Source organism: Ixodes scapularis, unplaced genomic scaffold, assembly GCF_016920785.2.
Source record: "Ixodes scapularis isolate PalLabHiFi unplaced genomic scaffold, ASM1692078v2 PGA_scaffold3__209_contigs__length_174095766, whole genome shotgun sequence".
Lineage (NCBI taxonomy): Eukaryota > Metazoa > Arthropoda > Arachnida > Ixodida > Ixodidae > Ixodes > Ixodes scapularis.
In genome coordinates, this window is record NW_024609868.1 from 98,580,415 (window position 1) to 98,602,412 (window position 21,998).

General features: G+C 46.5%; 1 protein-coding gene across 1 annotated transcript in view; it reads right to left on the reverse strand.

The window, feature by feature from the left end:
- LOC8043514 (sodium-coupled monocarboxylate transporter 2) overlaps positions 1-21,998 on the reverse strand; it is a 93,758-nt gene that overhangs the window by 6,178 nt on the left and 65,582 nt on the right. The window contains exons 11-12 of the mRNA XM_042292809.1: positions 13,834-13,920; positions 2,586-2,758 (exon numbers count right to left, since the gene is read on the reverse strand). Of these exons, the coding sequence (XP_042148743.1) occupies positions 2,586-2,758; positions 13,834-13,920 (260 nt within the window). The remainder of the gene's footprint in view (positions 1-2,585; positions 2,759-13,833; positions 13,921-21,998) is intronic.

Here is a 21,998-nt window from a genome sequence, read left to right on the forward strand (position 1 = left end):
AAACCCAAGACTAGCTTCTTTTTTAGTTCAAGCGGTTTTTGTTCTGTTTTTGAGGATGCCAAATAAAGAAATTGTTACTATTCAATATTCCCGCGCGCGCAGCTGACCACGTAGGCAGCGCGCCCGTGGCCTAACGGTTTTCGAGGTTGGTTCCCGTGCGCACAAAGGGCCACGGTTCGCTCCCTGGCACCGGACGTACATTTTTATTATATCTGTAACTCTCGCATTCTAACAAATTCGAGAACTTTGTTGCGTATTATAAGTCCAAATTTTCTAAGCGCTGAATGTTTTACTCCGAATGCTCCAGAAGCCCACGCGTGTACATAAGGGGCTCCGCGTGGCGAACCAGAGTCACTCTTTCGCCAGCGTTTGATCCCGCCACTTCGACGTTATCCTCGCTCGCCTTCGACGCCTTTTATTACTCTTTTCTTTCGGCACAAGTTCGACTTATTAAACGTTTAGTTTCTTCTTAAGTCCCCGTCTCGCAAATCCATCGGTGGCGTACTGGTGGAGATGCTGGGTAGCGCATGTTCGCACAGCGTACCCCTCCGAGGGCCCAACGCGCAAGCCCGACCTTGAATCCACGAGGAGGGCTAGTGGAGGAACCCGAGATCCGGGCAAACCGCCGTCACCAGGGCGAGTCTCCAGAGTTCGAACTACTGCCGGACCCTCGGCGAAAGAAGTCAGCGAACCCAGCGATAACTACTCCGCGCCAGCAAAACGACACCGCCGCCGACGCCCCCTCGTGTACTTTCCCGTCGCTCCTCGATCACCGACACCCTTCCATGGCGAAATGTATGAAGCCGTCGAAGATAGGATCCTTCACTTCGAGAGCGTGGCCCGCCACAACGGATGGAACGCTGGGCAGCACTTCCAGAACCTCTACTTCTCGCTGGAAGGCACCGCAAGGCACTGCTTCGAGAACCACGAGGCTCGCTCGCTTCTCGACGGAACGCGTCCATCTGCAAAACGCCAGCTACGACCCGAGGTGGCGGACGTCGTCCGGCTCAAGCCCTATTACCAGCGATAGAATTTTGCACTCTCGTCAAAGAGTGAACTGTGAGCTGTGGCCCGCAATTCTGCTGTCCTTTTGTTGTGGATTTGTGTTTTCGTTTTGTGCTGCATAGGGACGATGCATGTTTTTTTAATGGCGGGAATAATGCCGCGGGCGCAGCCGACCAAGTAGGCAGCGCGCCCGTGGCCTAACGGTTACCAAGCTTGGTTTTCACGCAAAGGGCCACGGTTTGACTCCTGGCAGCAGACGTACGAGACGGACGTAAATTATCTGTGTATCTCCCGCATTATAGAAAATTCGAAAGCCTTGCTGCGTATTCGAGGTCCGAATGTTCTAGGCGCCGACTGTTTTAGAATCCCACACGTCTACATAAGGTGCTCCGCGTGGTGAGCCGGAGTCAGTATTTCGCCAGCGTTTGATCCCGCCACGTCACCGTCATCGTAGCTCGCCTTCGACGCCTGTTATTACTCTGTTTCTTTAGCACAAGTTCGCCTTAATAAACGTTTAGTCTCTTTGTCAGTCCCCGTCTCGCCAATCCATCGCGGACAATATTCGATTCTATATGATACTTTTTTAGCTATTCGCTTCGATTTCAATGGGAGCCATGATTTCACTCTTCGCACACCTAATCATTAGTCGTCGGCGAAACACCCGGCATATGGGATATAACATATTAATTACTCCCTTCAATGCTCATGTTATAATTGCAACATTGAACGCAGCCAACAGATCTAAACTATAATTTATTTTTTGAATTAACAGAAGCGCTATGTACTTCAAGCTATTTAAAATTTTTGCTTGTTTTCATAAATCCTGATTTTAAGCGGGGACAGAAACATATGCTTTTAGTAAATAAGCAGACGATGGCGCACTAGTTATTTAGGATACTTCGTCTAGGAAGGGCGTAGAGAGCACGCTTTATTCTGCGTCATACCCAAAAAGGAAAAAAAAAGTGATATTTCTACGTGCATACTACTTGATTTGTCACATTTGCACCTATCATTCAATGATTCCTATCGCTACTATATCACCATCTAGGCACAATCGTACTGAAAACTGCAAGTGATCGTTTGGTGCCCCGCCTTGAAATCGGGAAGCCCGAAACCAAAATACGTATTGACATAAACCCTTAAGCAAGTGTGTTAAGAATGCTTCCTGAAGACAGTACGTGGCCGAACCTCATGCGACCGTTGGAAGCTAATGGCTGCGAAGCGCTGGAATGATAAGCATTAATCTTTTGTAAATCAACTTACTGGTTGTGACGCTCATCCAAATGCTCATTCTGATTGTGACGCTCATCCTAACGCAGTAAAACTTTGCAGTGAGTATTACACCAAATATAAGGTAAATCACTAAAGACTAATTTTGAAAAGAGACGAATTACATTAAACATTATTATTTTCCCAAATAGGCCCTTTGAAAAACGCTAATACTACAATATATATTTTTTTTCTGCGCGATGTGTGTTTGACGGAACAATTTAGCCAGCGTTCAACGAACAATTTGTATTTAATCATAAAATACAACTAACATTTTATAAATCCGGCAAAATATCGATTGTGATCCTCACGTTCTTTCCGCCTGGAAGGAAGCCTTGGTATTCGCGTTAATTGCTTCTGTAATATTTCCTGAACAATAATCAGTGGTGACAGGCATTCGGGATGGACGAATTCCTAGGCGGAATTTCTCGCTCATGTGCCACAACTGGAAGATCGTCGTCAGGAGTGTGGCTGCTCCGGCTCCCTGTAATTGGACAGAGCGGTGCTTCAGAAATCTATTATGAAAGCGTTACAGTACCTTTTTGCCAAACTAGGGAAAAACCGAACGTTGGTTTCTTGAAAATACAGTTTCTAAAAGAGCGTGTAGCATTTCATGGCTCCTACGAATGATGAAATAGGTTTTTGAAATTATAGCCTGAATAAAATTGATGTGGAACACTTCTTTTTTTGTTTCCGGGAATTCGGGTATGTGACTGGGAGAAAATAGCAATTCATAGTCAAGCTTTTGTGACCACATCAGAGCAAAAGAACGGGGACACCTATCTTTATTCAGGGGGTCAGCGGCGTACAACAGCAATAGCGACTACATACGCAACTCTGAAGACGTAAGTGGAGCTGGGAATGGAGTGAAGCTTGGCAGACAGACGTGCGTAGTGTGACGTTTATTTTTTCACCATATCTTTCGCCAGTGGAAAAGGATCGTTAGAGACCGCAAGATCCCGTGAAAACATCTTGAATTGTTAGGTGCTTCCTATCAACACATCAGCGTTAATGGACAGCACCTTATAATAACACCATGTGCGGTGGCCAAGCCTGTGATCCTCTGTAAGCCAGAAGATTGATTTTACATCTCCATCCTTTAGAATCTAGAAACTATCCATTCTCAAGAGGCACATTTCCTAGGTCGTAAACCTGAAACAACGCCTGAGTGACTATATTTTCCATGGAAAAGTGAAGAAATCTTTGAAACATGCTCCAGGAATAACTATGATCAGAAAGCAAGTTGGCCTAAAATTATCTGTACAAGAAAAAATGAACATTTCAAGGGTTTTTATCAATTAAGCGAATCTGCGAGCGTTATACGTCAAGACAACTTGATGTTTTTTATTTAGCCGTTGGGTTTAAGCGTTCTCTAGATTGCATTAATTGGTCATATGCTTGCTGTGAAAGGAACTACACGCCCGGAATTGGCGGTTGTTTAATCACCTTGGAATGATCGAAGAATGCAGCACACGACAACTTACTCTAACAAGTATCTTCTGACATTCCGTTTTTGCTGGTAGGGCGTTTTCAGATACGATCGAGCAACCATGATCGGCAAGCATTTTTAGTTTTGATGAAAAAAAAATATTTTGCTGGCTTTATTCCTAGGAGAAAAAAAAAACAATTATTGTTTTCGAAAAAAAAAATTGTGTTTGCGAAAGAAATTTGTAAGCACTCTCTCAGTCACGTGCGCGTTTTGCGTATAGCGCGATGTTGACACTTTGGGCGGCTTCCCTAAAAAAGCTGTTTTGTTGAGGGGTCTACAAATATTCACTGACAAATTTGGCATAAGAAGGATTGACAAAAAGTATAATTAACCAAGTATTAGGGTAGTAATTTTGAAAAAAAAAAATTGCAAACACGGCACATTGCGCAGTAACGCTCTGGATTAAAGAATATGTTTTTCTGTGTCTATAAAAGCTAAGGTCCTAAAACTTTGCCAGTGTGTTCCCCTGTATAAAATTAATCTTCGCATGAAATATTGTTGTCCTGCTTAGCGGGAGAAATTTACGAGAATCGCTCACACAGGGGCATTTAAGTAAAAGTGCAATATTTTGAAAATCACTTCAAAAGAGGCCATTTTTAATAGTCTTTAAACTCTCTGAAATTAATGCTTATAATATGTACTCAAAGAGTCTGCAAAAACATAATGCAATATTTGTGTTGCTTTTAAGTTATAAAGCGAGAAACATGGTCAAAGCGACGCGAACGCGGGTGCCATAAATGGGGCGTGCACATACCCGTTCTTCACAATTTTATTATTATTGAAAAGCGTAAAAATGCTACGGGGCGGTCAGGAAAATAGGAATTGACAGCGCAGAGGTGGACGGTAGTTTTTCAGGGAAAAGTTCTAATACAATTTTGTACAACCGACCCAAAAATGCCCATAGGCCGGAGCGATCGAGGTGCGCCACCCTGTAACATGCTTCGCGGTGCCTGTTTCAACAGCCGGCGTGTAGCGTCTCCGTCTCCGCGACGTACAGGAAGTAGCCGGAACGAATTTGCAAACAGATCAACCTACAACCTTAACGGTAACATGATATAGGATGTAGGGCACGGCAGAACCTGAGCCTACGCCGCCTGTGAGCGCCGATAGATCCGCCGCCGTGGAGGGCCGCACAACGCGTGAAAAAAAAAGATGCATAAAAAAACGAAAAAAGAATGGTGACTGAATGAGATGGTCTGTAACTTAATTTATGCGGAGGGCAAGTTCGTCTGCTTCTAGCGCAGGGGGTAGCGGTGACGTCAGAACGCCGAGCCCTGATTGGCTGATCGCGCCCCCCTATCTGAGCGTTGTCTGCTCCTTTGCAACGTCGTCTGCGTCTGTCTTACGTTTCCTGCGACTTTCGGAAGTGCAGAGGCCAGATTCACGAAACGATCTTACGCCAAAAATGTGCGTAAGACAAAGCTTAAGAACAAATTTGTATTCGCGAAACGAAATTTTCTTAAGTTTTGCGCAGGTTACGGCGAAATCCTACGGCAGCTCCGAAGCTCTCTTACGCACTTCTTACAATCAACTCAGCACGGCCGACAGCGTCGCAGTCGCGACGACCCACGGACGTTTATTTTTCTACGTGAGCTTCTGATGCGTCCTGACTTCAAGCAGCAAGAAAAAAGTAAAAATTACTTGAAACAGAGCACGACAAACAAGAAGGCTGGATCCACAAACACCGGAGAAAAGCTCCAACGGCCTCGATTCCACCGAACGCGACCAAACGAGCTGGGCAGTTAGGCCTAGCAGGCACTCCGCGACTCGGCGAACGTCTGCCCACGACCGGCTGACGTGCTGAATGGAATATGCCCGCGCGACCCTTGTGAACCCTTCCCGTGTTATACTTTGATCGCTGACCTCAATTTTAGATTAAGAGGTCAATTTCTTCCTCTTGTTATCTCCTTGTTTCCCGAGGCAACGGTGACTCTCACCGGTGAAAAAGCGGTGAATCTCCGACAGACGCAGGAAAGGTAAAGCAGCCATCGCTTTGACTAGCAGACGTAAAGCAGGCGACGTTAACTGCGCCAACCCGCCGGCGCCGTCAAAGAGTGAGGGGTCTCGCCGCACAGGAATGGAGGGAAAAAGTATTTGGGAGGGAACTTACGGACACTAACACGCTCACTCTCGGTTCTAAGTAAACAAACCTCGGCGCCCCGGGACACCTCGCCAGTGAGTCCTTTGACTTCCCTCCTTGATGCGCGTCTGCTAGTTGTTAGACAAAAACAACGTACCGCTCGAGGTATTTCGTCTGCCCTCCTGTAAAGGCGAAGTCGAGTTCGCTCCGAAAGTCGCACGAAAGGTAAGAGAGACGCAGACGATGTTGCAAGCAGACGACGTTGCAAAGGAGCAGACGACGCTCAGATAGGGGGTCGCGATCAACCAATCAGGACTCGGCGTTCTTACGTCACCGCTACTTCCTTTCTCATGCGCAGAATACGAAAACGAGACCACTTGCGAGGCGTATAAGAAAACGGTTTGCAGAATCGTGAAATTCAATTGGGGTATGCTCATGTGACCCACGTAAGTGATGGTGTAACAAGCCATTTTAAGAACAAGTACCAACCACACGAAGTGCAGAGTCACAACTTCACGTCAACGAGGTGTATTTGTTCCGCAGATTGACATGGCAACAGTGCCTGCGATTGACTCAAGGGTCGTGCCAAGCACCAGACAACGTCGTACAGCCTCGACGGCCCACCAAGTCGGCGATCAAGTCGGCGTCAGAGATGGTTGCCCCACTGAACACTGAACTGCCGAACCTGGAACTAATCCACGTCCCGAAAGCTGACGTCAAAGCGTTCAGGGACATGAAAGCAAAGGATTGGGACTCTTTTTCCGTTGTGTGTGGAATTCAGTCCTGTCACTTGTGGCAGTCCACGCGGTCCGACACTTAGCAACCACAGCTGTTGTAGCAAGAACAATAGCCACAGCAAAGATATATCTTTAAAAGTAAAGTCTCCTATGGCTGCGTAAAGCAGATCGATGTCTTGAGCTTGCGGTGCCACTGAGAAGAAACGAACAGTAATCTCTACAGGCAAAACGGGGAAAAACATGTTCTTCCTCGGAGTGCCAGGAGAGCACCGTGACCAACTAAGGTCAGCGTCCGGCAGAAAGAATTCACGCGACAAGCTCCGAATGTGCGCACGGGCTCTTGATTAATTACGCGTGTTTTTCCTGATCACTATTTAAACCTGGTATTCAGCAGCCCAGCCTCTTCGAAATTCACCGATCCGAGAAATCTGTATTTACATTGTTGACTTGTGCTTCAAAGTCACCTGTAACCTTTTATATGAATTCTTATTTTTCACGAGCTCCTGTAGCAGTGCGTTATCGTCACAGACTTCCTACATTTTCCGACCCCTTGCTTGCCCTTATTTGAAATCGGCAACGTCCTATCTTTCTCTACTACCGTTACAGCAATTCTCTATATTTAAAACCCTGTAAAAAAAAAGAAGAAATATTGCAAAGCATTCTTGAAGGGTTTGATAGGACCAATTATGACCCTTGATCTGGAAAAAGTAGAAGAAAAATTACGATGACCTTCTTTTTAAACTGATTTTCTAATTATTGGGAAATCAGTAACCTGAATAAATTTCAGTGTATTTTTTTAGAAAGGTTATCGTTTTTGATTTCAATCACAATTTATGCGAATTAGAACAGACGCGTCCAAATCATTAAAAAAAATTTCATTTACAGTCTTAAGATCAGGATTCATAAAGCTCTAAATTGCTTCGTAATCGATAATGCATGTTTACCTCTTTTCATTTTATGTGCAGTCTCTGCACGAAACAATATTAACCCTAAGACGGCAACCGTTTTTCTTTTATAAATATCAAAAAGGACGGTTTTCACGTTACTCGCAATAACGTGCCCGTATACCGGCAGCGACTTTGTGATTTTTGTTTTCCCCAAGAAAAATTTTATTTTCCGCAAAAGCTTTGAATATGTTTTTGCGGAAATATACACCAAATAAAAAATATATATATATATCTATATCTAAATTTATATATATATGTATATATGGGTGATTTTATTTCAAATTCTGCAGGCAAAGAGGGTCGAAGTTTTAATTTCGCTGAAAGAAATACATGTTATGGCGTCGTCTCTAAAAACGCAGTAGCCGCAAACCCCAAGCTTGTCGGATTTTCGTTCTCGCCTTACGAATTTTAAAAAAGGCCGCGGCAGATAGCTGTGTTTTTCACACCCGTCGTGGGTCGGATGTTTCGCTCGATCTCCCGCCGTGGATTTTCAGTCCACATTATATTAACTTTTCAAGCACTCTGTGAGCAAAAGTAAAAGGCTCTAATACCATGAAATAATTTTAGACGTTTTGCTTTTCTTTGTGTAAAAATGTCAAAAACACCCCATCGGTCTATTATTGACGAACTTTGACAGTTAAATAATTGCGATCTACTTGGGTTACATCAATAATTTTATGTCTATGGAGAGCCCAAAACACGCTCTTTATATATATTATAAAATAACTCAGCTGTATAAAATATTTTTCGCGGTACGTTTACGTTAATTTTATGCTAAACACAAAAAGTATAAATTTTGGAGTCAATTTTCTCAAAAAACCCATTTTTTAATTTTTTTGCTAAAGTGTAGATATGACAGTTGTCGAAAAGTAAGTCTAGAAAGTGTTATTTTGTTTGTATGTTCTATATTTAAGCCTCAATATTGGAAAAAAAGACGTCTTCGTTTTGCAAGACCTAAGTCAGACACAGCGACCCGTGCGTTTCTATGAATTGTGAAAAAGTTTTCTTGAATTATTGTCTGCGTTTTGTAATCATTAATAAAAGCAATTTGTGATATTGTATAGTTATTCATGTTATGATAAGAGCGGGAAACCACGAGCAACATATCTAATCTGATCAGCAGGCCTAATAGACCTTCAATACCGATGAGGCACAGACGTTGTATTGCTTCGATTTATAAACTTTCACTGTAAACTAGCATGACTAACTATTAGCTGTCATATTACTAAGACATAGAAAGTCACCCACATCATTGATATATTATATAAAATTCGTTCCGAAGCCAAACGCTAGGGTTCGGTCGCCGCACATCGCACAGCTCACCAGGGAATGGCCCTTTCACTTCCGTAATACACAAAACGGAAGACACAGAAATGGTCCGAAACACACGGAGAGATTGTTACGGAGAGGGGTAGGAAATAAAAATAAATAAATAGAATAAACTTACCCAACTCCGATTTTAACTAGAATCGCATTAAAAAAAATAAAAGATTTAGGTTCGAGCGGTGGCAAGGCGATAAATCCACGCCTGGTGGAGAGTCAGACAAAGAAGTCGACGACACGTAAAGGTAAAAAAAAAAAAAAAAATTAATAAAGACGGAAAAACTCAGCCGCACACGGCAAGAACAAAAACCAACTCCTCCGGGCATTCCCTAAACGGGACACAGCCAAATGCTTGCGAATACGCTCTCTACAGCACCGTCCGACCGCTACGCCATGACGAAATAAACCCAACAAGTAAACAATGCTAACAAACAAATAATAAGAAAACATTCAGAAAAAAAAAAAAAAAAAAAACGTTTAGCAGAACCGCACCCGAGAAACAAAGTTCAGCGGCGAAATAAAAAAAAAAAAAAGAAGAGTCGTAACTGACCGACGCCGACTCCAGTCCCACGACACTGAAGTCTTGCAGGATGACGGCGTCCAGGTAATGCTCAAATCTATTCTTCACTTTGTTCCGCACACCCACGACGGCTGTGCGGAGCAGTGGCTGTGCGGAACAGAGAGAAGAATAGATTTGAGCAGCGATGCGCGAGAAGGTAACCGAGACATAACTCGAGCTTCATGTCGGGAGAGGAGCTTTCGAGGTGGTTACTGTAGTTACTCAAACTTTCTCGTTCTATTTCCCTTTTTCAAAAGGACACGTCAGCCGGCGCTAACTTTTCATCTCGAAAGAAGACCACTCTTCACAAACGGTTATAGTTGACTGGGAGGCTGACTTCGACCCAACTAGTCTCCGGGCTTTGCTGTTTCCAAAAGAGATAACCCTTCGGTGCTATCGGAGCCCCGCGGGGAGAGGTAAAGCACGGCCATTTCAAGTATAGGGCGCTCGAAGCTTGGGCAAATACGTGGTATCGTTTCACGCGTGCACGGATGGCTGGTTTAAAAATTTTCCTACATCCCTAACGGAACCGGCCAGCTTCGTGTGTGCGTCTGCGGGATTGTTGTCCCGCGCCGCCGGTGTTAGCGCCGGCGTTGTTTTGGCCGGCAGAACTGTTGTTGACCGTCGATATTGTAAGGCCGTGGTGTCCTCATCCTCCCAGGAAACAGTTCCTTTGCTTTCCCTTCTGCAATACTCTTACTGACTGACTCCTGGGTGGCCGTCACTGTTCGCCGCGTCAAAGACACGTTCGTACCATTTCACTCCTCGTGACATAGGGTGCGCTGCTCGCTTTACTGTCACGGGCCGTCCTATCTAAAACAACGAGCGCGAAAGATCGTGGTCATCTGCTGGTTCCGAAAGCGCGGGACGTTCATAGAGAGCTGAGTTTGAGACGTCGTCCTGTCCCTTTTTGTTTCTTCGACTTTTATGTTCCTTTCTACCCCAGTCTCAGGTATATTCAACATGGTTAACGTTTATATAAGCCAATGCGGGCCCCGAATCAGTAAGACGTCTGCCAATTTTTACACATTACACATTTACGACGCCTGCTGGTCTGTTCAGAAGTTTTGCTTTCTCTTTTGATCTCCTCCAATGTAGCTTGCTGCCGATAATAAAATTTAAATGATCAATAAATATAACAGGGTGGAACTATTGTATTTTATTTTTATGTGGGCACGTTGAAAAAAGGGCATAAATATTTCCAAGTTTGTGAAGACGCGCAATTCCCAAGTCCGTTTCCAGCGTAAAAACACGTTTTTGTAGAATATTGATGGCTTAAATAAAAAACATACAAACAAAATAACACCTTGTCGACTTTCTTTTTGAGTAGACAACTATCCTTACTACATTTTAACAAAAAATGAAAAAATAAAAGATCTTTTTTTTTTAGAAAATCGATTTCCAAATTGGTTCTTTTTGGTTTTAGCATGAATTTAACGTACACGTACCGCAAAGAATATTTTATACAGCTGAGTCAATTAATAACATATATAAAGAGCGTGTTTTGGGCTCTCTGTGGACATAAAAAAATATTGATGTAACCCAAGTAGATCGCCAGTATTTAATTGTCAAATTTCGTCAGCAATCGACCGAGGGGGCGTTTTTGACATTTATACAGAAAAAAAAGCAAAGCGCGTAAAACTATTTCATGGTATTAGAGAGTTTTACCTGTGCTCACTGAGTTCTTGAAAAAAATTTAGTACAATGTGGACTGAAAATCCACGGCGGGAGATCGAGCGAAACATCCGACCCACGACGGGTGTGAGAAACACTGCTTTCCGCCGCGGCCTCTTTTAAAATTCGTAAATCGAGAACAAAAAATCCGGGAAGCTTGCGGTTTGCGGCTTCTGCGTTTTTAGAGACGACGCCATAGCATATATTTTTTCCAGCGAAATTAAAAATTCGACCCTTTTTGCCTGCACTATCGGAGATGAAATCACCAATATAATATATATATATATATCTTTTAATAATAAAAAAAATGTCGACCGGATATGATCGTTCGATCCTGTCTGAAAAAGCCGAATATACAAACAATCTCAGGCAATCAGGATCTTTTTTTTTAAATTATCTTTTACTTTCTACAGGTTGTGCGGCTCTCGACGGCGGCGGATCTATTGGTGCTCACAGGCGGCGCAGGTTCAGATTCTGCCGCGCCCTACTTCCTATATCATGTTACCGTCAAGCAGACTCTTACCGTACGCATTACAAGTAATCAAATTACTTGTAATCAATTACTTTTTGGAATAATCTTGTAATCAGTTGATTACTTTTATTAGGCAGCAATCAGACGAGTAATCTGATTACTTTTTGAATTAATAAAATTACTTGTAACCGTTACATTTTGTCCACGGGACCCCCCCCCCCCCCCCCCCTCTCCCGGCACACGCCTTTTTTTATGAAATGACAAAAATAAAATTTTGTCTTTCTTTTCGAACGGAAAAAAGAAAGATTTTTGCCGAGCTGTAGGAAACGAGGTCAATCGCTTTCTATGTACAGTTTTTGTGGAAGTTCCTTTTTGTTTTTTTCGAGCTCGGACTGGGAGGAGGAAGCCCCAGGGAAGCCACAGTGCGTGACAAAGGCCATTGAGGGCTTGAGGAAGCAGAATGTAGCTTTGTGAGTCCTTCGTTCAAGCTAGCCCCCTCACGCACACACACACAGAAATACACAAATAAAAAAATCCTGCTTAGGCTACCTACTCGCAGCCCGTAGGAGAACCAGAACCGAAGAATGCCTAAAGCGGATGCAAAATATAACAAAGGCAGTTGAAATATTTCCCCATTTCCCCTTCGTGGTCTTTGTGACAAGCAATGTTTCGAGTTGAGAAGTGGTCGGGGCGATCTCTTCCGCTAATGGATACTACACCATGATCCGTTTCAAATACTGGAGCCGCTGCTCTTTTGTATAACATGCGAGCTCATCTACATGTGAATAATAAAATGAGCGACGCAAACTTTGAGCGACAACCCTTGCTCAAGCTTAACAAGATCTAGAACCCCCTCCGCCCCCCCCCCCCCCCCACGCACACACACTGCGAACGCCCAAATCATTAAACGTTTTCTTCAAACGAATTCTATGCTTGTGTCCGCGTTGTGAAGGTGCAACGACCACGAAGAGGGAGCCAGTTTTTCTTCTTCAATACTTGTGCAAATGTGAAATATAGGTTGGAAGTAGTTCATTGTTAGGAGCGCTAAAGATGTGTCTTCACACAATAAAGATATCGGAAAAGAAACGATTACTTCTTTAAGTAATGTCCAACTACTTTTGCCGTCGAGTAATCAAGTAATCTAATCGTATACTTTTTAGCCAAGGGTAATAGTAATTGTAATCGATTACTTTTTTTTTAGTAACGTGTACAAGACTGCCGCCAAGGTTGTAGGCTGATGTGCTCGCAAAGTTTGCAAAGTCGCTCCGGCTGCTTCGCTTACGTCGCGTAGACGGAGACGCTACACGCCGGCTGTTGAAACAAGTACCGCGAAGCATGTTACAGGGTGCCGCACCTCGATCGCTCCCGCCCTAGGGCAGTTTTGAGTCGGTTGTACGAAAATGTAATAGAAATGTTCCTTTAAAAAGTACTGTCCACCTCTGTGCTGTCAGTTTGCCTTTTCCTGACCCCCCCCCCCCCTCCCCCCCGTAGCATTCTTACGCTTCTTAATAAAAATGAAATTGTGAAGAACGATGTGCACGGCTTATTTATGGCAACCGCGTTAGCGCCAATTTGGCCAGGTTTCTCGCTTTATAACTTAGAAGCAACGCAAATATTTCGTCATTTTTTTTGGAGACGCTGTTAGTACATATTATAAACGTTAATTTTGGAGAGTTTAAAGAATATTAAAGATGGCCTTTTTTAAAATGAGTTTCGAAATAATGCATTTTTAGTTAAATGCCCCTGTGTGAGCAATTCTTGTAAATTTCTCCCGCTAACCAGGACACTTATATTTCCCGGAAAGATTAAATATATACAGGGCAACGCACTGGAAAAGTTTGAAGACGTTAGCTTTTACAGATAGGGTGGAAAATATTCTTTATTCCAGAGCGGTATTGCACATTGTGCCGTGTTTGCAATTTTTTTTCTCAAAATATTTACACTAATATTTGGTGAATTATACCTTTTGTCAATTTCTCTTATGCCTAATGTGTCGGTAAATATTGGTAGACCTGTAGCCAGGAGAGTTTTTTTGGGGAAGCCGCCCAAAATGTCAACATCGCGCGATACGCAAAAGGCGCACGTGACTGACAGAGTGCTTACATTTTTTTTTCGCAGAGACAAACATTCTTTTTTCCGAAAACGACCAAAAACGAGTATTGGTTCTAAATATTGTTTTTTTTTTCAGCAAAATTAAAAATGGTCAGCGGACATGGTTGTTCGATCTTATGTGAAAACGCGGTGTATATACATTTATTGTTTATTGAAAAATGCGTACCTTGCTGTTCACGCAGGGAAACATTAGGGCCGACAGGAACAGTCCTACAAATGGCCCCGAAACGGCGCTGCGGATCATGAGAAGAATCTGAAAGCGGTAAAAGTTTACGCTAGAAAAAGCTACGTTGCCTGTGCACATGTTGTGATTTTATTCCCCAAGAGTGCCTCTTGGTCTTGCAAAAAATTTATAAAGCAGAATTTAGTTGAGACTGAACAGTTTAAGAAAAAGGTGAAAGTTTGATATTCGAGGGTCCGAATTTTCAGACTGTTCTATGATTTCAATTTATTTCGCCAATAATTTATTGTTGTTATACTTTTATTTTGTACTAATAAGTAGATGTGCGTGTGGCGGATCGCCTTCAATAATGCAACTACAAATAAAGAAAAACAATGCTACTGATCACGCAACGTTCATCTTAATTTGGATCACCAGAAGGATGCGAACCCATATGGTTTAAGTATTGGGCCCTAACAACTATTAATAAAATGTCTCGATTCCTTCGTTTCAGTGACAGAAGAATTGAATTGTGACGTACATAACATTTCTGCCCTATCAGGCGGCTTGACGAGAATGCAGTAGAAGAAACTATGCGAACTTTTATAGGCTGTAGGAATAAAGCCGGGAACACATTTGCGAAAAAAGGCCGAATTTTGTGCGAAAACCGCACACGAAAATCGCACGGCAGCTAGGCTCCTCCCCTTTTCCGAAAATCGGGAGCGGTTCGAAAGATCTGCAGCGCCAGATATTTTCGCACGGCGCCTCCGAATTCGGGGCGGAGGAGCTCGGTGAGCGAAAGCCCGGAACAGGACGGAACGAAAAGATACGATCGGCTCGCAACATGGCGGCTCACGCAGCTTCGGAAGCAGCGCAGCGTAGAAAACCCCTTCTGTCTCTATCAAAGGGTGGTGGTAGAAAGGCTCGCGTGGCTTGCAACGAGGTTTTAATAGCTGAAGTTTTAAAGAGGCGCGAAATATGGGACGCCAGTTCGCCAGACTACCGAACAGCCTCCTGAAGTCGGAGCACGAAAACCGCAGTGCATTGCGATTTCGCGCCACGCATTCCACCTCATGTGGCTCGACATCCGAAAATCGCATGCCACGATTTTCGCAGCCTCCGATTTCTCTCCGATTTTCGGTTCGGTTTTTCGCAAATGTGTTCCCGGCTTAACCCCTTTTCGGAATTTCGAAATGATGCATAGAATATGCGTTGCCGCCATTAGTTGGTACTCCACTGCGAGCACGCGTTGGATCCCAGTGCTTGATCAGCATCCAGAGTGTAATCGGATCAACACGCATTCTGCGTGAGCGCTGTGTCAGTGCTCGGCACGAATTCGGAACCAATCACGGGTTTCACCCTGGAAGCGACGAGACCAACTAATCTCGGCTATGCATTACTTCACAATGTCTAAAATGGTGTACTCCCTCATTGCTACCCATCTCAGAGAATGACACAACACAATGGTTCAACAACACGTAGTCATTCATTCACTGTTATCGCACGCGTTGCGATCCACAAAGTCCCTGCACATTGGCTGCGACGCCCATCTATTAGAGGTGGAGTGCTGCTCGCGCGGCCAATTGCACTTGGCCCCCTCCTGCGGAAGTGACCATATATGATTTAGCAAGCGGCCAATGTGGTCCAACGCTTTGGATCCACAGGTTGCCCACAGTGCAAATGTCACGGTCCGGTGCGGAGCGAGAGGGGAAGCGCACTCGACACGAACTGCAATGGGGGTTCAGACTCCCGCTATCCCACAGTACGTGGGCTCCAGGGGCGTGGGGACCAAGATAAGGTACGTGATGAACAGAGAGATAGAAACATTTAATAAAGGGCTAATAAGAATATAACTAAAGTAAAAGGATGATACAGGCTCAAATTATATCGAGTGGAAGCCTACAAAATAAACATAGTACCTATCGGCAATATAGAAAATAGAGTAGGTAACACAATGAGCAACACTACAATCGCCAAAGAAAATACGACACTAAAGCACTTAAACTTGCGGTAAGTCTGACACTCTCATGGCCCGGTCACTGATACGTACTTGCACTAAATAGGCTGGCCAAGCTGCGCGCCTTGTTACGGCACACAGGCGACGCAAAAAAAAAACTCTACACAAAAAACATAATGGAGGTGTTTTTAAGTTACAGTACGAGGCAAGGCGTCACACGACGGTAGTGCCGGCGCCGCGATCAGTGCTTACTCAGCGCGACTCAGAGTCGGCGCCGATGTTCTCTCCACCTTTTATGGATTATATGCGGAACTGGTACTCCTGAAGCTGGAGGCTCCCCTCGCAGCACCCTGCCGTTCAGGTGCTTTCCCCCATTATTGTACTGAAGCGGCTGGTGGTCGGTCTGCGCCGTGAAGGGTCGGCCATAAAGAAGCGTGTTGAAGTGCTTAATCCCCCTCGCAAGGGCGAGTCCCTCCCGCTTTATTGTGGCGGAGCTCATCTCCCTGGGAAGCAGCTTGCGACGCGCGTGCACCACTGGGTTGAGGACGGCATCGCGCTCCTGCATGAGCACGGCTGCGACACCTCGGTCGGACGCGTCCGTGCTGAACACAAACGGACAATCGAGGTTTATCAGCCTCAGAATCGGTGGATTCGCGAGTTTCTTCTTCAGTTCCGTGAACACTTTCTCCTGTTCCTCGCGCCAGGGGACATTGTTGGGCGTCCCTCTTTTGGTGGACTTTGACAGCGGACTAGGGATGATTGCATAACGTGGATGAAATCACGATAATAGCCCGTCAGACCCAAGAAACATCTAAATTGACGCTTGGTCTTTGGACTCTGCGCATCTTTGGTCTCTCGAGGATGGGATGGACGGGAGAAACTTCCCCTTGGCGATGCGACGGCCCACAAACGTGATTTTTTGACTGAAAATTTCACACTTACTTGGCTTCACCGTCAGGCCTGCCCTCTGTACTCGCTCAAACACCTCTCTCAGAGTAGCCAGGTGTTCCTCCCACTCGTCACTGGCAATTGAGACATCGTTGAAGTAGTGGCTCACCCCAGGGATTCCCTCGAGAACCTTTCGCATCACCTTGGTGAAGATTGCCGGGGCAGTTTAATGCCGAAGGGCATATATTTGAACTTATACAGCCTCGTTGATGTTGAGAACCTTGTATTCTGTTCAGACTCCTCGGATAGTGGGGCCTGCCAGTACCCCTTGGCAAAGTCATGTTTAGTGAAGAACCTTTTTTCTTCCGACCGACGCGGGTAGTTCGTCTACCCGGGGCGTCGGCTCCGCATCGGCCACCAGCACATCGTTTAGTTTCCAGAAGTCGATGCAGAGGCGGGGAGTTTGGTCCCGCTTCTTAACGACGATCACGGGGAGGTTGTAGGCTTATTGGAATTTTTTCACCATGCCCGTTTCCAGCAAAGGCCGAACCTTGTCTTCGACAATTTGCCAAACTGCGAAAGGGAGGGGGTATCGCCGGACCTAAGTGGAATAGCAATCAGTCAGCCGCAGGTCACACGCCGCCAGGTCCATTCTTCCCGGAACATAAGAGAAGAAGCCTTCGTACGCGCGTGTGAGTTCGCGCACTTGTTCTTTCCTTCCGGCACTCAACTCCGCCGAAATGTGGACGTTCTCCGCATTCTCCGTTCGACGCAGCAGCATCACTGGAAGCCCTTCTTCGTCTTCGGCGTCTTCGATTGCAATGACCGAGCTTACGACAGCGGGTGTCGTGGTCGTGTTTGTTTCTCAAAGTTCGTACTTCTTCAGGAGATTGACGCAAAACAGCCGGGTGCCATGTCCCAGATCGACCTCGTAGTCGACCTTATCCTTCTTGCCCGTGTCCCACTAGAGTGACAGACAAAAACAAAAGACAGCGACAAGCCTCAAACCTATGCAGCATGCTCGTGATGGTACCTTAGGCACGCGTGTAGTCGTTCAGTTCTCGTGAAGTAAGCACGAACGATTGCAAGCCTGCCAAAGATACACTGGCGTGCACGATGCTCGTGTTTGAGCATAGCCTCCTTTATTCTACAGAGCCTCTCAAGTCGCGAAAGACTTTGGCTTGAGGCTTGTAGCTGTCGTTTGATTCTGTCTGTCGCTCTAGTGGGACACTGGCATCTTGGTTACAAGTTAACCTGGGCAGGAACATGTCGCTGCTGCATGAGCAGTTTGTTGTGCTCAGTCGGGAGCAAAATCAGTGCCCGATCTTCCGGCTGCAGGGAGCGCTTCTTGGACTTGGCATTGTAGTAGCGCTCGTACCTAGCGCTTGGCCGTCTGAACTCCTCGTGCTCCAACCCGCATGTCTTCTCCAGCCTGTTTTAAAGTTCCAGTGAGTAGTGATACGTCGACTTCATATCAGAGTGCTGCGAGTCTATAGAGTCCAGAGCTCCCTCAGAACGGCCAGAGCGTCGCGCACATTCCGTCCGAACAACAGCTCAAATGGGAGAAGCCCAAGCTCTCCTGTGCAACTTCGCGATAAGCAAATAGAATCGGCCCCAGGTAGCGGTCCCAGTCATTGGGTCTTTCTTGGCACGCTTTTTTTAGCATTCGCTTCAGGGTGCCGTTGAAGTTCACCACCAGGCCGTTCGCCATAGGGTGCTACGGAATCGTGTGCAGCTGGATTACAGAGAGGAGTTGGTTCACTTCTTTCAAGATTTTCAAAGTGAAATTGGTGCCCCTGTCGCTAGAAATCTCCTTTGGCACCCCAACCCGTGAAAACATCTCGACCAGGGTTTCGGCAACTCTCTCTGTTTCGATGCTGTACAGGGCGACGGCGTCCGAATAGCGCGTCGCGTAATCGACCATCGTAAGGACGTACCGGTTTCCCCAGTCGGAACTCGGGGCGACAGCGGCCCCACGATAGCAATCGCCACTCTAGAGGAGGGCGTGTCAATCACTGATACGTTTCTAAGCGGCACCTTCCGAGTGTTTTCTCTTCGGCTGGTTTTCTCGCAGGCGTCACAGCTCACAGGAGGCCTCAAAGCGCTTGCCTTCGGCGTGCATTCCTGGCCAGAAAAACTCGGCCTGTGTTTTCTTTGAGGTCTTCCTGCCTCCAAGGTGGCCAGCCTTTATTCTGTCATGCGCCACTTCGAGCACTGTTCTCCGTTGCGATCCGGGGACGACCAGTTGGCACGTCTGTCTTCGTGACCTCTCGTGATAGAGGCGGTAGAGAAGTTCATTCTCTTGCACAAACTTGTAATAGCCCGTTCCGTCTTTGCACTCCATCTTCTTACCGATCTAGAAATAACAAGCGGCTTGAATTTTGTCATTTTTCTGCTGTTGCCTGAACTCTGGATTGTTGCCGAGTACTCCCTTTCTTCGAGGAGTTTTCAGACTCTGGTGCTTCGGCTTCTTCTGTTTCTTCCTATTCCGTGTCTCGACCACCCCCGCTATATCATGATCCTTTTTAGGTTTAGTGTTCTTGTCCTGTTTCTTCCTACTCGTAGGCCTTTAAACCTCGTCTGAGATCAGGTCCTTTTCACTCTGGGCGTTCGGTTTAACTCCATCGACCTCGACGACGGCGTCGGGTGGGTCGTCCTCTCCCTCGACGTCCACCACGGCGCTTCCGGGGTCTCTGATTCCGGTGATGTTCCCAAAAATTAGATCGTACAACGGTTCTTCCATGCAGAGTGCCGTCACCACATCCCCGAAAGTAGGAGGTCGGTACCCGAACTCTTGCCTCGGGGAGCATTTTGACGGACCCGTGAACCAGGTAAACGGGCCTCCAAATTCCGGTTATCTGGTCGTCGTCAACCAGGTGTCTCTTGATGATTACAATATCGCTGTCCATGTCGCGCAAGACGGATATCTTCATCGACCCTACGTTGCCCTCTACGACGGGCACTCCCTCAGCAAGGAATTTCGCCCGCAAGGTCTCAGCGGCATTCACGACAAGAATCTTCTCCCCACTCTTCAGCTCCACGAAATGGTTTCCGCCTGCTGCATTCGTCGGTCCCTCTTTCGGAGCACACACGCACAAGGCCTGAGGCCTCCCTCCGTCGGAGCCTCGGCACAGTTCGGTTCTTTGCCCCCTCCGGCCTCACTTCCGACACGTCAGCACGTTCTCACAGTTGATACCGCCACGGGACTGGGCCGCCAGATGACCGATTTCGCTGCAAAGGTAGTACCTCACCGGTGGCCTCGGCACCTGTTTCACAGCCGTCTCTCGTACGGTATGCCTTTCCACTTCGAGATTTCCAAACGTTTTTATGAGACTGCGCCTCCAAATACTGGTCGGCCGGCTCCTGCGACCCCTCGAAACCCGGAACCTTCCTCTCCCTCAGATACAGGGCCAGGCTCGGGTGGCATACCCTCAGAAACTGCTTCCGTAGGACCAACTCACGGAGGCGTTCGAAATCTATCGCGATGCTTGACAGTTCAAACCAGCGATCAAAGTAGTGTCCGAGACGGGCAGCATACTGAGTAGCGGTTTCTCCGTCGAGCGGTTTTCCCTCTCGGAACTGGTTCCGAAATCCGTCGACCGTGAACCGGAAAATCTTTAGCAAAGACGCCTTCACTTTTCCGTAATTTGCGGCATCCTCCGGCGTTGGGCGTCCATATACGCTGAGAGCCTCTCCGGTCAGGCAGGTGTTGAGCGCGGTCGCCCGTGGGCACTCGGGCCATTTCTGGCTGAGTGCTATAGCCCCGAACTTCGGATGTACGCGTCCAAGTCATATTTCTTTTAATCGAACTCTACCAGGGGTTCACTGGGGCTCAAGTCCAAGGCGTTCTGCCCTTCTCGTTCGTGCCTTTATTCTTACACGTTACTGGCCTCGCTAACTTTTTCTTCCTTTTACAACTGAATCTTAAGCTTTAAGATTTCAATTTATCACTCTACGTCTTCCTTAGCAAAAACCCGTTCTTTCTTTGCGGCATCCAGCGCGGCGTCCGTATTGGCAGCTTCTTTCGCAGCAACCCTGTGGGTGTCCTCATCCATATACATTTTTAAGTCGGCTCCAGCCAACCCCTAGCTGAGTTCCCACTGATAATTACTTCTCCCATTCCATCTGTGCGCCACACGCAGTGTTGGAACAATTGCGCGGACTGCGTTGCATCAACCGTCACTCCAACAGCAATGTTGCAGGACTTTAAGCATAAAAGCTTTTCGTAAAATCCGTCTCTGTCCCGCGGTCCACCGAAAAATGGGCGTCCTGTCACGGACTCCAAAAAATGTCACGATCCGGTGCGGAGCGCGAGAGGAAGCGCACTCGACACGGACCGCAAGAGGGTTCGGTCGCCCGCTATCCCACAGTCTGGGGGCTCTAGGGGCGGGGGGACAAATGCAAGGCACGTGACGAACAGAGCGCTAGAAATATTTATTAAAATGCTAATAATTTGTTGACAAAGTAAAAAGATAATACAGACAAAGTCTCCATCAGGTGGAAGCATACAAGAGAAACTTAGTATCTATGGGCAAGACAGAGAATACGTAAGAAGATGAATAGGAGCAATATCGCGTTTGGACGCAGTCCGGTACGACGAGGTTGGCAGATGCGTGTGAGTACCGGAAGTCGGTCGATTGCGATGGATTCTGTCTCGACGTGGCCGCGGTGCACCAAAAATGGTGGTTGTTGTCTTCAATCGCTGTCGCGTCACGGACAGCGGAGGCTCAGGGGCAGACCGGCAGAGGAAGATCGCACAGAGTAGGAGCACAGAAGTAGGGGACGTTCACTGTCCAGACGGGTATTCCACTTTACCGCGGTGCCCGAGGATACACCCGGAGCCGACAGGGAGAGTGGGTAGCATTCCCGAGCCTCCCAGGTCGATTGTTGCGCTGTTTGCCACTTCCAATCGAATGGTGCTCTTTGTAATCGACTCAACAAAACACACCTGCTTCCTTACAATCGCAATATATACACACACACAGAAATGACTGTCACCGCGGCGAAGACACTCGTCGCCCGCGGTGACGAGTGTCTTCGCCAATGCCAAATATGCTCAACTGGGGCATCTGGCAAACTTATTTCCAAATTCCAAGAAGCATTACCGCGCCCAAGCATCGGGCAAAAGTGTCCCCCAAATGGGACTCGAAGAGGCCATAAAAATTCGAGTTAGGGTCCCAGTCCAGGCGGGTGAGGTGGAAACTTGCGCCAACCAGGGAGTGCCACACCATCCACTTCGACGACATGCTCCCGCAGGCAGCCGACGTGGCGACCTTTACAATACGCGTGGCCCGGCGGGGCCAGGCCGTTTTTTTTTTTTTTTGTG